At 42.1% G+C, this 14,885-nt stretch overlaps 1 protein-coding gene across 1 annotated transcript; it reads right to left on the bottom strand.

Moving 5' to 3' along the window:
• Nucleotides 1-5,181: 5,181 nt before the first annotated feature.
• Nucleotides 5,182-6,057, bottom strand: LOC115798013 (hemoglobin subunit beta-1-like). Its single transcript, XM_030754658.1, has 3 exons — nt 5,896-6,057; nt 5,598-5,820; nt 5,182-5,420 (listed from the first exon to the last, which is right to left on the bottom strand). The coding sequence occupies exons 1-3, from the start codon at nt 5,985-5,987 to the stop codon at nt 5,292-5,294; spliced, it is 444 nt and encodes a 147-aa protein (XP_030610518.1). The 5' UTR covers nt 5,988-6,057; the 3' UTR covers nt 5,182-5,291.
• Between the last annotated feature and the right edge of the window lie 8,828 nt (nt 6,058-14,885).

Raw genomic sequence — 14,885 nt, 5'->3', positions numbered from 1 at the left:
TTTGCATGCATTATCGTATTAACTACAAACTGCACTGTGCTGATCATTTTTAAAGGAGTCATCATTTGACTGAGTTATTTTAACTTACTGCCATGCCAGCTGATAGTTTGCATTGTTTTATTTTATTTAAGCAAGCCTTTCTACTTTAAATATTAAGCCTGATTGATCATTACTCAGGGTTTAACTCCACTGAATAGGGAGCTGTCTGAATGTTTATCTATGGTTCCCAAATATATTTCTAATGCATTTGGAGCTATTAGTGGGGCTGCAAAAAAATAGAAATTAATTTCCAGATAAGCTATTTTAACGTGTTCAGAGCAACAGCGCCCTCATTTGGTAAAATGATGGTACTAGGGTGTGAATCTTAATTCAAACACATGCAATATTCAAAGGGGCACACAGACGTGAAACTAAAGGCCAGGTTTATCTTTAAGTGAAATTACTCATAATTTACAAGCATCTTTGTTGGATTGTGAAACTATTAAGACAGTATGTGTGAAAACGCCTTTTTCTTAAAGAAAATTTAGATATTTTTAATTCTGTGAAAACAGGGTAAATCACATCTGCAGAAGCAGATAAAAGGGTGTCACAGTAAGCTTTACAGAGGTGTGGAGGGTCCAAACCACAGGAGTGCAGAAATGCAGGAGGGAGGCAGAGGATCCACTATCCCTCCAAACCAGGGGTCTTCAACTCCAGGTCTCAAGAGCCGGTGTCCTGAAGGTTTTAGATGTGTCTCTGCTTCAACACACCTGAGTCAGATATAGAAGTCATTAGTAGGACTCTGGAGAACTTGACTGCATACTGAGGAGGTAATTCAGCCATTTGATTCAGGTGTGTTGGATCAGGGACACATTTAAAACCTGCAGGACACCAGCTCTCGAGGCCTGGAGTTGAAGACCCCTGCTCCAAACCATCTCAGCCTTGCCTCTCTAGTTTTCACTTTAAATTTCCTCTGATTTACTCATTTCTAATCCTGTCCATCCTCATCACTCCCAATAAACATCTTCAACTCTGTCACCTCCAGCTCTGCCTCCTGTCTTTTTGTCAGTGTCACATCTCCAAACCGTACATCATAGCAGGTTTCAGTACCATCTTCTAAACCTTCCCTTTCACTCTTGCTGTTATACTTGTTTTCACTCGCTCCAACCTGCCTGCACTCTTCATTGCATTTGTATGGTTGATCCCAGGTAGGGAGCGCAACGAAGGTAAAGACAATGAACAGATGAAAACAGACAAGACAGGAAGCAAAACTGCTACAGGGCACGAAAGAAAATAAACCTAAGTAACACTAATAACAACAATGATGCACATGAAGCAAAACTAAAACTCATCACTACAGTGTACAAAGAAACTAAACACAGAAACCTAAAATATGAGAAATCAGAATAGGATCTTTTAAGATAAACATCACAAAGTCTTTCACAGCAAAATATAGCCATCATTAATTTATTGTTTCATACAAAGTGGATGTTACAGACAGAGGGGTGATAGGAGAGGAGTCAAACAGAGACTAAGGAGTAGGGGAGAGTGGTAGAAGAAGGGTAGGTGATGGGGGGGAGCAATGAGATTAAGGGGCTGAAGAGGGTGGAGGGAGCTACTGTTGTTCAAACACTGAGCAATCAGCAGCCTCCTCCACCCTCCTGTTGCTATCATGCTTTTTATTTCAGGGTATCAGACCCCAGACCTAATTCTCCTTTCCATCATTTTCTTTAGCCGGACTCTTTTATTTCCTCCTTTAGCTCCTTCAGTTTAAAAACTTTCAGCTTTAATTCAAGTGGTTTTTACAGAAGCCTTACATTAATTAATTAAATTACAGACATTTTTATCCAAAGTCTGCAAAGGCTCAAAATGAATTGGAAAAACTAATATAATTTTAAATGTACGAACTGTTTTTAATACTTAGATTAAAATCCTGTGTTGTCAGTGACAGCTGTGGGTCTTTGCGCACCTCAGTTTTATATTTAATAACTGAAAAGCGTGCTCTAAGGGGTCGAGATCACTTGGCCATTAAAGAATATCCATTTCTTTGCCTTAAGAAACTTCTGTGCTGCTTTTGCAGCTTGCTTTGGGTTATTGTCCACTTGGCTGAATCTGTATAGCCCTGCACACTTAATAATTCAGCTGCCACATTATCAACAAATGCCTTATTATAAACCTTCTGTATTTCCATTTGGGAAGGTTTTTCATGATTGTAGACCAAAGCAATGATACACCTTCCTCTTCAGGAGTGTTCTTGACTTGGTTTGATGTTATGAAGTTGTTTTTCTTAACCAAGGAAATAATTCTGTCATCACCCACTTTAAATGTCTTCTGTGCTCTTTCAGGCCTTTTGGTGTTGAGCTGGTTGGTGCATTCCTTCTTTTTGTACCAGTTTTCTTTTTGTTTGTTCAGCCTCCTTCACTTCTTTCTACATCTCCTTGGACCTCATGTTGAACTTTCCAGTGAACTGCTACCAAATACAAGTCCCGCACTTGGAAGCAACTCCAGTTCTTGAGATGCATGTGTCATTAAATAAGTCTGTAAAGTATATAATTTAATACTAACTGTAAAGCATGAACATATGCATCCACAATTTATATATACAGATATACAACAAAATATGTACATATATACACATGAATATTCATACAACAAAGATACCATCAATCTCTCTTTTTATACTTAATCATTTAGACTCAGTTATCAGAGTTTTGATGACTCTGATACAGTCAAATAACTTTAAATCAACTACAAATTGGCAATAAACAAACTTTGCTTTGTGCACATAATGTTCACAATTTCTCCCAAGTATATTGTTTGAATAAAAATGAACAAAAATAATTTTTCAGTGCAACTTAGTGGGTTTTTTTATTTTCTAATTGAAAAATTGATCCTTGTGGAAGGATTAGGTCCTCATTTTGAGCCTGATATCACAGCCATGATTTCAGATCTTCTAGAGTAGCTCAACATCTGTATTTTTAAAAGTTGCACAACTTGAACAAAAGAAAAAGGCTGTACTTCACTGTCCAAAATGTTGCTTTTATCAATGTTTTTTTTTTTTTTTTTTCTGCCTGAGTGAAACGATCCTGCTATTTTTTTCTCAGGCACATAGTTAGGTAATTATACTGCGCATGTGCAGAGTAAGTTTTACCGTCCCCCCCCTCCCGCTCCCCTACACCGAAGAGTGTCGGGCGAGGACTCACACGTGTTCTGACACCTTCTGTCAGGCAGCATGATGGTTGGAACAAGCCTTAGGCGCCCACGACCATGTGGCCAGTTTACTGCTAATCTTTCTTTGGACCTTTGTTGGTAGGTTATATTCTTCCACCGTTGTATGATTTTAGTTTTGGAAATGGGTTCGATTCGCTTGTTTTATGTGTTATGTGTTCGCGTGTTTTCCTTTAATTTGGCACGTGGTCTGACACTTTACCTGCTTTGTTTGTTTGTTTTAGTTATAAATCTCCAGAGCTCCATGTGCGGTTGAGAACATAAACAAAGGAACACAGAATAGGATGTTGCACATGAAGCTGCTGTGAGGAAGATGAATAGCGCTGTCTCTGGTGCTGAAAGGAGCTTGATTGGACTGTATTTAGTTACTATACTTTCTATACTTCTGCAATTTGTTTTTATTTTTGTTTTGTTTTGACTTCTTCCAGTTTCCAGAATGGGTCTGATGCTTCCAGTTTTCTTTTGTTTTTTCAGAAGTCTGGTTTTTAATTTTGATTTCTGTTAATTAAAATGTTTTTGTTTGTTTGTTCTCACACCTAGTTTTAGTTTGGGCTTTAGTTAAAAATGCCGCTTCTTTATATAAACATAAATATCTTCATATACAGGCTATAGTATATAAATTGCCCTGTCAAATGCAGAGTTGTAGTTCTGTTTGTTTGAGTTAATAGAGCATGCTCTAAGTCCCAGGTTTTAGATGTCCTGCAGGTTTTAGATGTGTCCCTGATCCAACACACCTGAATCAAATGCCTGAATTACCTCCTCAGTATGCAGTCAAGTTCTCCAGAGTCCTGCTAATGACTTCTATATTTGACTCAGGTGTGTTGAAGAAGAGACCCATCCAAAACCTGCAGGACACCGGCTCTCGAGGCCTGGAGTTGAAGAACCCTGACTTAGAGGAAAAGTGTTACGTCATTTTTAAGTCACACAGGGCCATCTGGTGGATTTAAATGGCAGTTACACTTCTTGATCTTTTTCATCAGTGCTGCGCGGACTTACATTACATGAGTGTAATGATGTTTGCAAAACGTTAGCCTAATAACATAACTGCCTAAGTCATATTTTGGGCATATTTTGAGATACCTACCTAATTCTACGCTAACAGTGTAGATTCATTTAGATAGATATCTCAATTTTGGCCAAAATATGACTTAGGCAATTATGCTATTAGGTCAACGAAAAGTTAATCTCATCCATACATGTAAAACCCACTTATAGATTTTACTTAATTGTTTCGTTATTATTCTTTTTTGTATGTTGCAGAGCAGCACTAAAAATAAGAAATAACACGTGGACTCGTGTACACTATATTTATTTATTTTATTTTTTATTGAAACATTAACATTAAATTAATTGACAACAATTATCCAGCAGTTAATATACTTCATTAACAACAAAATAAGAATTTCTAGCATACAGAAAAATAAATGCACAGCAACAAACTGCTTTAAATACTCTAGCGAGAATAAAGAACAGTATTTTACTGGTAGGTAATTTTACGATTCTAATTGCTTCTACTTGCGTGCGCTCTAAAATACGAACACCTTTCGTGTTTGTAAAACAAACTTCCAGAAATATTTTGGGTATCATAAATTTTATTAGTTACACAAATTACACAGTTTAAAATAAAAATATTTTAACATTTGCCAGGGCAAATGTGTCCTAGTTTATTATTATTATTATTATTATTATTATTATTATTATTATTATTTTATGTATAAGCTGACCTATTGTGATTTCGAGCTTCACTCTTCTGAGTCATATGTTTGTTTTTTAATCTGCCGTTTAAACGCAGTCACACATATGAGAGATCCGATTCATATTTATAGTCTAATGACACAAAAGCACCAACGATATCCTTTATTCATTCTCTTCTCATCCACCAACCCCCCAGTGTGATATATAATCGATGTCATGCATGTGTAATTTATTTATTTAATTTTTAAGAAAAAAAAAGGGGAAAAATAGAGGCAGCGATTAAACTTTGCTTCAGTGGGCTTTTATTTCTCTTTTTTTGAGGAGATATACAACACATTTAAACAGGCCGTAGATCTCCTCCTGCTTTCCAGATGCAGACGGGGCTGCATTTAGTGGTACTGCTTTCCAAGAGCGGAAACCACCACGGCAACGAACTTCTGGAAGGCGGCCTGAACCTCTGGGGTGAAGGCGGAACCCAATTTGCCGGCAATAACAATGGTCAGGCAGTCAGAAAGCAGCTGCAAGGGGATAGAAAATGCGTTAGAAATCATTTTATTAAAAGATAATAATAATAAATGTTTGCTGTTGCATTTTCACTGAGTGCAGTGTGATGTGTGGTGTGCAGTTCATAACTGCGTGTGTGGAAACGAAGTGAAGTCTTTGGCATTGAAGAGTTGCCAGGTGTTGAACTGTACCTTGAAGTTGTCGGGGTCGACGTGCAGCTTCTCTGAGTGCAGGACGCTCAGCTCGGCATAGGTGGCCTTGATGTTGTCCAGGTTCTTCACAGCGCGATCCAGACCGTGCAGCACCTTGACTCCATGGGCCGCGACTTTCGGGTTGGTGCTGATGGCCTCGGCGTTGTAGAGGTTACCGAAGGAGGCGAAATACCTCTGAGTCCAGGGGTAAACGACCAGACACCTGAAAGGAAGAAACGGGTGAGTTTGGCACCAGAGAATGTCGGAGGAAGGATTCTCTCACAGAAATCTTCCTTACCTGATCAGAGCCTTGGCGCCTACATCTTCGTAGTCCAGGTTGGAAAAGATGTTGGTGATGATGCTGCGTTCCTTTTCGCTCCACTCAACCATGGTGGCTTTTGATTATTTTTTTTTCTTCAGGCTTGAAGGAAAAGGCTGAATAGTGTTCCACTTCAACTCCTCGTCTATTTAAATGTCTCAGAGCTCCCCCGCCCTAAAGGAGAGGTTTGCTGTGATAGGCTGGAGATGATGCGCTTGAGATAAACTTCAAACTTCGCCAGAAGATTCTGGATTTGTTGATATGGGTTTAATATTCACGTCTTACGCAATTCTAGCGAACAATAATGCAATCTGCACAGTTACTGTGAGCTATTAAAATTGCAATAAGAATGCAAACCGCCTATGAATTAAAAAAAAAAAAAAGCCACACAGTGAAAATAATACTTATTAATCAACAACTGCTACATAACGCATTGGAATCGTTTTAACTACAGTTCTCACTTCTCTAAATTGTTTTGTTTTGGATCTTTTTCCTGTTTCAAGCTGCTGATTTCAGTCGAATCCTGAACTTCACGATGTTTTATTTATTTATTTATTTATTGCGAATAAAGAAACGCCACCGAGAATAAAACGGTTGCTATTAATTAGAAGACCCTGTTGAAAATTGTCAACAGTTATTAAAATATGAAAGAGCATGTATAAGGCCGACCTGCAGCTTGGGAAACTCTAAATAAAGAATATATTTATTAGTGAGATTCCAGATTGATAGAAATGCGTACTTCGAGTTTATCTCATAATGTATTTTAATGTTTGTGTAACCCATGTTAAAATCTGACATAAAAAAGAATAAACAGTTGATTAAAAGTCTGCAGACAGAAAATAACGTCACTGCCCCTTTAAGGAACCAGCGTTACAGACGCAGCACCTGAGTGACGCTGCAGTACACAGACCGGAGGGAGAGAGCAGAGGAGGAGTCGGAGAGAAGAGCGGTGATTAATTAACAGGAAAAAGTTAATATTATGGTGAAAAAAACATAATCTACCTGGTCGGGAACTGACAGGGATTTTATGAGAACTAAGCTACATCGGGTTTGGTGAGTTTTATGTTTATTTTCCTGCATTTTCACCGTGTCGTACTTTTTCTTTTGGCGGAGGGCTAATGCTAAAAAATGTAGCCGTTACAAAGAAATGCTCTGTCATAAACTGTTACCTGATTAATATATTGGGTTTATGAAGAAGAGTTTATTTGTATAATTTGAGGATTTAAAAAGAGTTTTATTGTGTTTGTGACCTGTTACACAGGTCAGGTTTTTTGCTTGGTTGGAAGCTCGGTCGGAGCGAGGATTGGTTTGCCGTGTGCGACGTGCACATTCACAGACGGGATTCAAGATGGCGAGCCAGACCCAGACCTTCAATTCATCTTCTCCATCGCATTAGGGAGGGATTCTCCTGCGTGTGGTAATTCGCTGCCGGAGCGGTAGGAATATCAGGAACTAGTTCGAACTGAACTGACCAGAACTGAGAACTGATTGAATTATTATCCTTTTTGGACTGAGTCAAACTGAAGCTTTTCACTGAACTGAGTACCTGAATTTACATTTTGACTTGAACTTGAATTTAAAGTGCCATACTCTGATTTTCATATGTTTATGTGTCTGAATGTGATTTGAATAGTTGTGGTCCACTTTGATTTAATTGTGTTTGAAGGTATTTTTCTTACCTCTAAAAGAAAGGAGATTGAGTTAACTCAGGAAGAAAAATAGGAATCTTAAAATAGATGCAACCTAGGAAAAAAAGACTGGTTTAACTAACTCAAATTAGTCTTATTAAAATAAGCCAGGTAAACTAAAGAGCAAAAAGAAAGAGTGACATACTCTTTATTTTTTTTTCCTTTTCAATTATATTTGCCTCCTTGTTAAGAACCTGCAGGGTAATTTCTGTTTCATGTATTGTATTTTATGTGTGTGTTTTTGCATTCAGTAAATTGCCGGCCTGTTCCACTTAAAGCAGCGATCTCTGGTGTTGTTATTCTTGCTCCCCACTCCTTAGAGCCTAGAACTGGTCCAGTGGCGCAGTTAGCGGTGTGACACCGGTGCTACAAACGTGGCGAGCCAGCCAGGAGTGGCTTAAAGCATTTAAACTAGAAACCAGAGACCGTATAATATTGTTATCAGAAAAAAAAAGAAAAAAATGGATGTCGTTCAAACCAGTAGTGTAAAAATCCCTAACTCAGTCATAGTTAGCGGCATGACCGATACAGAAACTGATGACGAACTAAGTGACTTCCTGAAACAATATGGTTCCGTTCAAAGAGTAATCCCAGTTGATCTCACTGAACCAGATTCAGCCAAACAGGTTATCGTAGAGTATGTGTGTGGTACAGCTGTGCAATCTCTCTTACCTTCATTGCCATACAGGCTTAACAGTAAGACTAAGACTGACGTCACCTACCACATCAGAGCCCTAGCTAATGTTTACACACCTGTAGCTAGCAAGACAGCTACACAGACTTACCTTTCAGAGTTAAAGGACATTGCAAAACAGACTGGTAAAGACTTTGCAGCTGTCCTCAGAGAGGAGCTCTCCCTCATCAGTGAGACTGTCGATCTAGATCACTCACCTGATACCCCAGAGCAACATGCTCCTGAAAATGCTGCGCAGGTAAGCTCCCTGCCCAGTATGACCCCACAGCAGCATGTTCAACATCATTGGTCCCCACCGTCGACATCATCTAAGGAAAAGACACTGCCTGCTCTGAAACTTTCTGACGTCAATCCACCTGACATACAAAAAGTAGTTGTTGAGCACATAGTGAGAAATGAAGACTCTGCTCTGCAGGTGCACACTTCCTTGAGTCTCAGACCCTTCTCTGGGCGTGTCCCACGTCCCAACAGTGAAGTGGATTATGAGACATGGCGCTCCAATGTGGAACTTCTTCTTAAAGACACAACACAGTCTGATATTTACAAGTCACGAAAGCTTCTTGAAAGTCTCTTATCACCCGCCATTGATATTGTGAAGCACCTGACACCTGATTCTCCTCTTAGTGTGTACTTAGAGATCTTAGACTCTGCTTTCAGCACAGTCGAAGATGGAGACGACCTCTTTGCAAAGTATCTCAACACGATGCAGGATAATGGTGAGAAACCCTCAGCTTATCTACAACGGCTGCAGGTGATGCTGAGCACCACCCTCAGAAGGGGAGGTGTAACTGCAAGCGACCTTGACCGGCATCTTCTTAAGCAGTTTGTCAGGGGCTGCTGGGATAACAACTTGATAGCTGAACTCCAGCTAGAACAGAAGAAGCAGGATCCACCTACCTTTGCTGAACTTCTCCTGTTACTCCGCACAGCAGAAGATAAACGTTCTTCCAAAGCTTCACGCATGAAACAGCACTTCAATGTTTCAAAGCCAAGAGTGTCTTCTCATTATCAAGGTGTTTATGTGCAGGGTGAAGAAGACTGCAGCTCATCTCAGCCAGCTCCTGATCACAGGTCTGAAATCCAAGACTTAAAGAAACAAATAGCTGATCTACAGTCTCAGCTCACACGTATCACACAGAAAGACAGTAGAAAAGCTAAATCAGCTACCAGACCACTAGCTCCCCCAACAGCTAACACACTTTCCCCACCTATCACTCACACATCTCAAAGGCTGCAGCCCCACAGCCGAGATGCAAACAACAGCACAAGCAATAGACCAAGGCCCTGGTATTGCTTTAGATGTGGAGAGGATGGGCACATTAAGCCTCAGTGTGAAAGTGAGCCAAACCCATCTCTTGTGGCTGAGAAGAGGAAGCTGCTAAAAGAAAAGCAGTTAGCATGGGACAGTCAACATGGCACTTCAAAGCCTGATCCTTTAAACTAGACCCAGTTCCGGTTGTGGGACAAACGGGGACTGGAGCACAGGCAAAGTGTCCCAGAAAGGAGTTTTACAGAGCCCATGTGTACTCTCACACACAAAGACAGTCAGTGACTTTGCCAAAAGGTCTGATTGGAGCCAAGTGCACCACACAAGTGACCATAGCTGACAAAGACTGTAGTTGCTTGTTGGATTCAGGATCCCAAGTAACAACGATCCCCAACTCTTTCTATCTAGAGAACCTGTCTCACTTGCCTCTCAATTCCTTGAACGACTTGCTTGAAGTGGAAGGAGCCAACGGTCAAAGCGTCCCTTACCTTGGCTATGTTGAGGCCACCATCAGATTCCCAAAGAGCTTGCTTGGAGTCGACATCGAGGTACCTACGCTGGTCTTGGTTGTACCTGACATGCGCTCCACATTGTCATCAGTGCTTATAGGCACAAATACTTTGGATGTTCTCTATGAAAAGTATGCAGAGATCGCACCTCAGAACTTTGAGTCTCTTCCTTATGGCTACAAAGTCGTCTTAAAGACCCTTGAAATCCGGAAAAGACAGTCTGTTGATTCCAGCCTGGGAGTGGTGAGGCTTCATAGTAGGGACCTCGAGACCATTTCAGCTGGACAGACTAAGGTCCTTCAAGGATCAGTGAGCTGCACAACATCTGGTGTTGGAAAGTGGGTGATGGTGGAGTCACCAAAGTCATCGTCCCTGCCTGGTGGCATCCTGGTGACAGATAGCCTGGTAAGTCTACCACCAAAGCCATCACGCTGCATACCAGTCATACTCAGAAACGAGTCACAGCATGACGTCACTCTGCCCCCAAAAGCTGTGATAGCAGAGATACACGCTGTCAAGAGTGTTCAACCTGTCAAGACCCCTGACTCAGACTCTCCTACAAAATCTGACAAAAAACCAAATCTCGACTTTGACTTTACTGATTCTCCTGTACCCAACGAGTGGAAGGAGAGGATAAAAGAGAAGTTGAATTCCATGCCAGAGGTGTTTGCAATGCACGAGCTTGACTTTGGCCGCACTGACAAAACCAAACACCATATAACTCTCGGTGATGAGACACCATTCAAACACAGGCCAAGACCTATACATCCGCAGGACATAGAAGCTGTGCGTACCCATCTCCAGCAACTCCTCGATGCAGAAGTCATCCGTGAATCAGAGTCACCTTTCTCCTCGCCGATCGTAGTCGTCAGGAAAAGGAATGGCGATGTTAGACTCTGCATAGATTACAGAAAATTGAATGCACAAACGGTAAAGGATTCATATGCCTTACCCAATCTGGAAGAGTCCTTCTCAGCATTGACCGGGTCCAGGTGGTTCTCGGTGCTCGATCTCAAATCGGGCTTCTATCAAATAGAGATGGAGGAGGCAGACAAACACAAAACCGCATTCGTCTGCCCTCTAGGATTCTTCGAGTTCAACAGAATGCCTCAGGGGATAACCAACGCCCCTAGCACGTTCCAGAGACTCATGGAGCGTTGTATGGGAGAGTTGAACTTGAAGCAAGTCCTAGTTTTTCTGGATGACCTCATCGTCTTCTCCTCTACATTGGAGGAGCACGAGGAGAGGTTGATGCACGTGCTCAACCGATTGAAAGAGTTTGGCTTGAAACTGTCACCAGGGAAATGCAAGTTCTACCAAACTTCTGTAAAGTACCTCGGGCACATTGTGTCTCAAAAGGGCATTGAGACCGATCCTGACAAATTAGCAGCACTAAAAACCTGGCCAAAACCAAACAACTTGAAGGAGCTAAGAATCTTCCTGGGTTTCTGCGGTTACTACCGCCGGTTCATTAAAGACTATTCTAAGATCGTGAAGCCACTTAACGAGCTCACTGCTGGCTATCCACCACTAAGAAAGCACGCTAAAACCACAGTGAACCCTGAGAAGTATTTCAATCCAAAGGACGTCTTTGGTGACAGATGGACACCTGCTTGCCAAACAGCGTTCGACACTATAATCGAAAAGCTGACAACCGCACCCATCCTCGGGTTTGCTGACCCTAAGCTCTCCTACATTTTACATACAGATGCAAGCACGTCGGGCCTCGGTGCTGCTCTCTACCAGGAGCAACAGGGACAGAAGCGCGTCATTGCTTATGCGAGCCGAGGTCTGTCGAGGTGTGAGTCCAGGTATCCCGCTCACAAATTAGAATTTCTTGCCCTTAAGTGGGCAGTAACAGAGAAATTCCAGGATTACCTGTACGGAAACACATTCCTTGCTGTCACAGATAGTAATCCATTAACATACATTCTTACCTCAGCTAAGCTCGACGCCACGAGCTACAGATGGTTGGCCGCTCTGTCGACGTTCGATTTCCAGCTACAGTACAGAGCCGGTAAGCAGAACCAGGACGCAGACGGACTGTCCAGACGTCCTCACGGCAGAGTACCTGATGACACATCATCACAAAAAGAGTTGGAGAGAATACAACAATTCACAAAAAGACACTTGTCAGAGGCTGATTATGCACACCTGAATGAAAGCACCATCAAAGCCATCTGTGAGAAGCATTTGGTCCATGAAGTAATCAACAATCACCCTGGGGAAACATCACCCAGCACCACCTTGGTTGTGTCACTTGCCCACCACCCAAAGGCTCTCCCTCAAAGCTTTGAAGAGGAGGATCAGCTTGGTGGCTTACCTGTCATTCCACCATTAGCACCAGCTGAACTAAGAGACAAACAAAATGCTGATCCCTGCATTGGTGAAGTCATCAGGCAAGTGGAGTCAGGAGAGAAACCTCCACCCTCCTTGAGGAAAGAACTTCCTGAGCTTGGTCTCTTATTGAGGGAGTGGAACAAACTGGAGGTCTCAAATGGTGTTTTGTATCGCAGGCGACAAGAGGGTGCTCAGACTCACTACCAGCTTGTACTCCCTGAAGCCCTGAGATCCGTAGTCCTCGAGAGCCTCCACGACGACATGGGCCATATGGGCACAGAGCGCACGCTAGATCTTGTCCGGAAGCGATTCTATTGGCCCAAAATGTCAACTGAGGTGGAAAATAAAGTCAGAACCTGCAACCGTTGCATACGACGTAAGACCATGCCCGAGAAAGCGGCACCACTCATCAACATCGTGGCTACAAGACCACTTGAACTCGTGTGCATGGATTTTCTCAGTGTGGAGCCGGACTCAAGTAACACAAAAGACATTTTGGTCATTACCGACCATTTTACGAAATATGCAGTGGCAGTCCCCACCCCAAATCAGAAAGCCAGGACAGTGGCCAAGACCCTGTGGGACCACTTTTTCGTTCATTATGGCATTCCTGAAAGACTCCACAGTGACCAAGGTCCTGACTTTGAGTCTCAAACAATAAAAGAACTGTGTGAGCTCATTGGCACTCAAAAGATAAGAACCACGCCTTACCATCCGAGAGGGAACCCTGTAGAACGCTTCAACAGGACCCTGCTCAACATGTTGGGCACCCTTGAAAACCAGAAGAAGAGTCACTGGCGTGAGTATGTCAGGCCGTTAGTACACGCTTATAATTGTACTAAGAACGAGACAACCGGCTTTACCCCCTACGAGTTAATGTTCGGGCGTCAGCCGAGACTGCCAGTTGACCTAGCCTTTGGCCTACCAGTCAATCATCAGCCAGGCTCTCACTCGCAATATGTCCGCAACCTGAAATCTCAACTTGAAGACAGTTACAGAGTAGCAACTGAGAATGCTAAAAAGACAGCCAATCGCAACAAAGCAAGGTTTGACAAGCATGTTGTTGACTCCACCTTGAAAGAAGGCGACAGAGTCTTGGTTCGAAATGTCCGTCTCAGAGGCAAGCACAAGTTAGCTGACAGGTGGGAGTCCGACGTGTATGTTGTCCTGAGACAGTCCGGAGACATCCCAGTGTATGTTGTGAAACCTGAGACAAGAGATGGTCCACAAAGAACTCTTCATCGTGACCTCCTGCTGCCATGTGGTTTCCTTCCTGCGACCCCGGTCGAAAGCGAAACTAACCCACCAAAAGCAGTAAGGCGACCAAGAACTCGACAACATTCTAAAAATGACACATCAAATGGAGCTGATGGGGATGAATCCCAATCTGATTCTGAGGGATATCACTATCACAGAAACCTAAGAGTGGAAACACTAGGTTTCAACCTGACTTCAGAACCTACGGAATACTTACCTGAAAGGAATGAACCAGAACCTGACTTGACTGCTGTTGAGCAAGATCCTTCAGACGTAGCCAAAGCTTTCCCTGAAGATCCTCCAGTAGAAACTTATGATTTAGGCTTACCTGATACTGAAGAGAAAGACCTACCTGATCCTGAAGAGAGAAACTCAATCGCTGAACAGGAAATTGGAAGCCTACCTGAGAAAGACCTGGATAATGTCCATCCTTCTACTCAACCTGCTCAGGAGAGCAAAGAAAACACAAGTGATCTGGGTCAAACGGACAACCAAAATGAAAGTGACTGTTCGGGAAGACCTGTCAGAGACAGAAAACCGACTAAAAGACTGACTTATCCTGAGCTAGGAAACCCGTTGGTTACAATAGTTCAGTCTTTATTTCAAACCTTGAGTGATGTGTTTACAGATTCTCTTGAAGAACCTAGCTTTCCAAAAACTCCTAGAGTTATGACAGTATAAATTCAAAATGCACAGGGACGTGCATTAGGTAAAGAGGGGAGGATGTAACCCATGTTAAAATCTGACATAAAAAAGAATAAACAGTTGATTAAAAGTCTGCAGACAGAAAATAACGTCACTGCCCCTTTAAGGAACCAGCGTTACAGACGCAGCACCTGAGTGACGCTGCAGTACACAGACCGGAGGGAGAGAGCAGAGGAGGAGTCGGAGAGAAGAGCGGTGATTAATTAACAGGAAAAAGTTAATATTATGGTGAAAAAAACATAATCTACCTGGTCGGGAACTGACAGGGATTTTATGAGAACTAAGCTACATCGGGTTTGGTGAGTTTTATGTTTATTTTCCTGCATTTTCACCGTGTCGTACTTTTTCTTTTGGCGGAGGGCTAATGCTAAAAAATGTAGCCGTTACAAAGAAATGCTCTGTCATAAACTGTTACCTGATTAATATATTGGGTTTATGAAGAAGAGTTTATTTGTATAATTTGAGTATTTAAAAGGAGTTTTATTGTGTTTGTGACCTGTTACACAGGT

Source organism: Archocentrus centrarchus, chromosome 19, assembly GCF_007364275.1.
Source record: "Archocentrus centrarchus isolate MPI-CPG fArcCen1 chromosome 19, fArcCen1, whole genome shotgun sequence".
NCBI lineage: Eukaryota > Metazoa > Chordata > Actinopteri > Cichliformes > Cichlidae > Archocentrus > Archocentrus centrarchus.
The sequence above is the reverse complement of the archived record's forward strand: the minus strand, read 5'-3'. Positions and strand labels throughout refer to the sequence as shown.

What these genes read in the sequence shown, in the direction of transcription:
- LOC115798013 (XM_030754658.1), bottom strand. Translation starts at nt 5,987, where the DNA reads ATGGTTGAGTGGAGCGAAAAGGAACGCAGCATCATCACCAACATCTTT. An exon ending in GGCGCCAAGGCTCTGATCAG is followed by an intron (nt 5,821 to 5,895) that starts GTAAGGAAGATT and finishes TCTTCCTTTCAG; the next exon opens with GTGTCTGGTCGTTTACCCCT. An exon ending in TCGACCCCGACAACTTCAAG is followed by an intron (nt 5,421 to 5,597) that starts GTACAGTTCAAC and finishes ATCCCCTTGCAG; the next exon opens with CTGCTTTCTGACTGCCTGAC.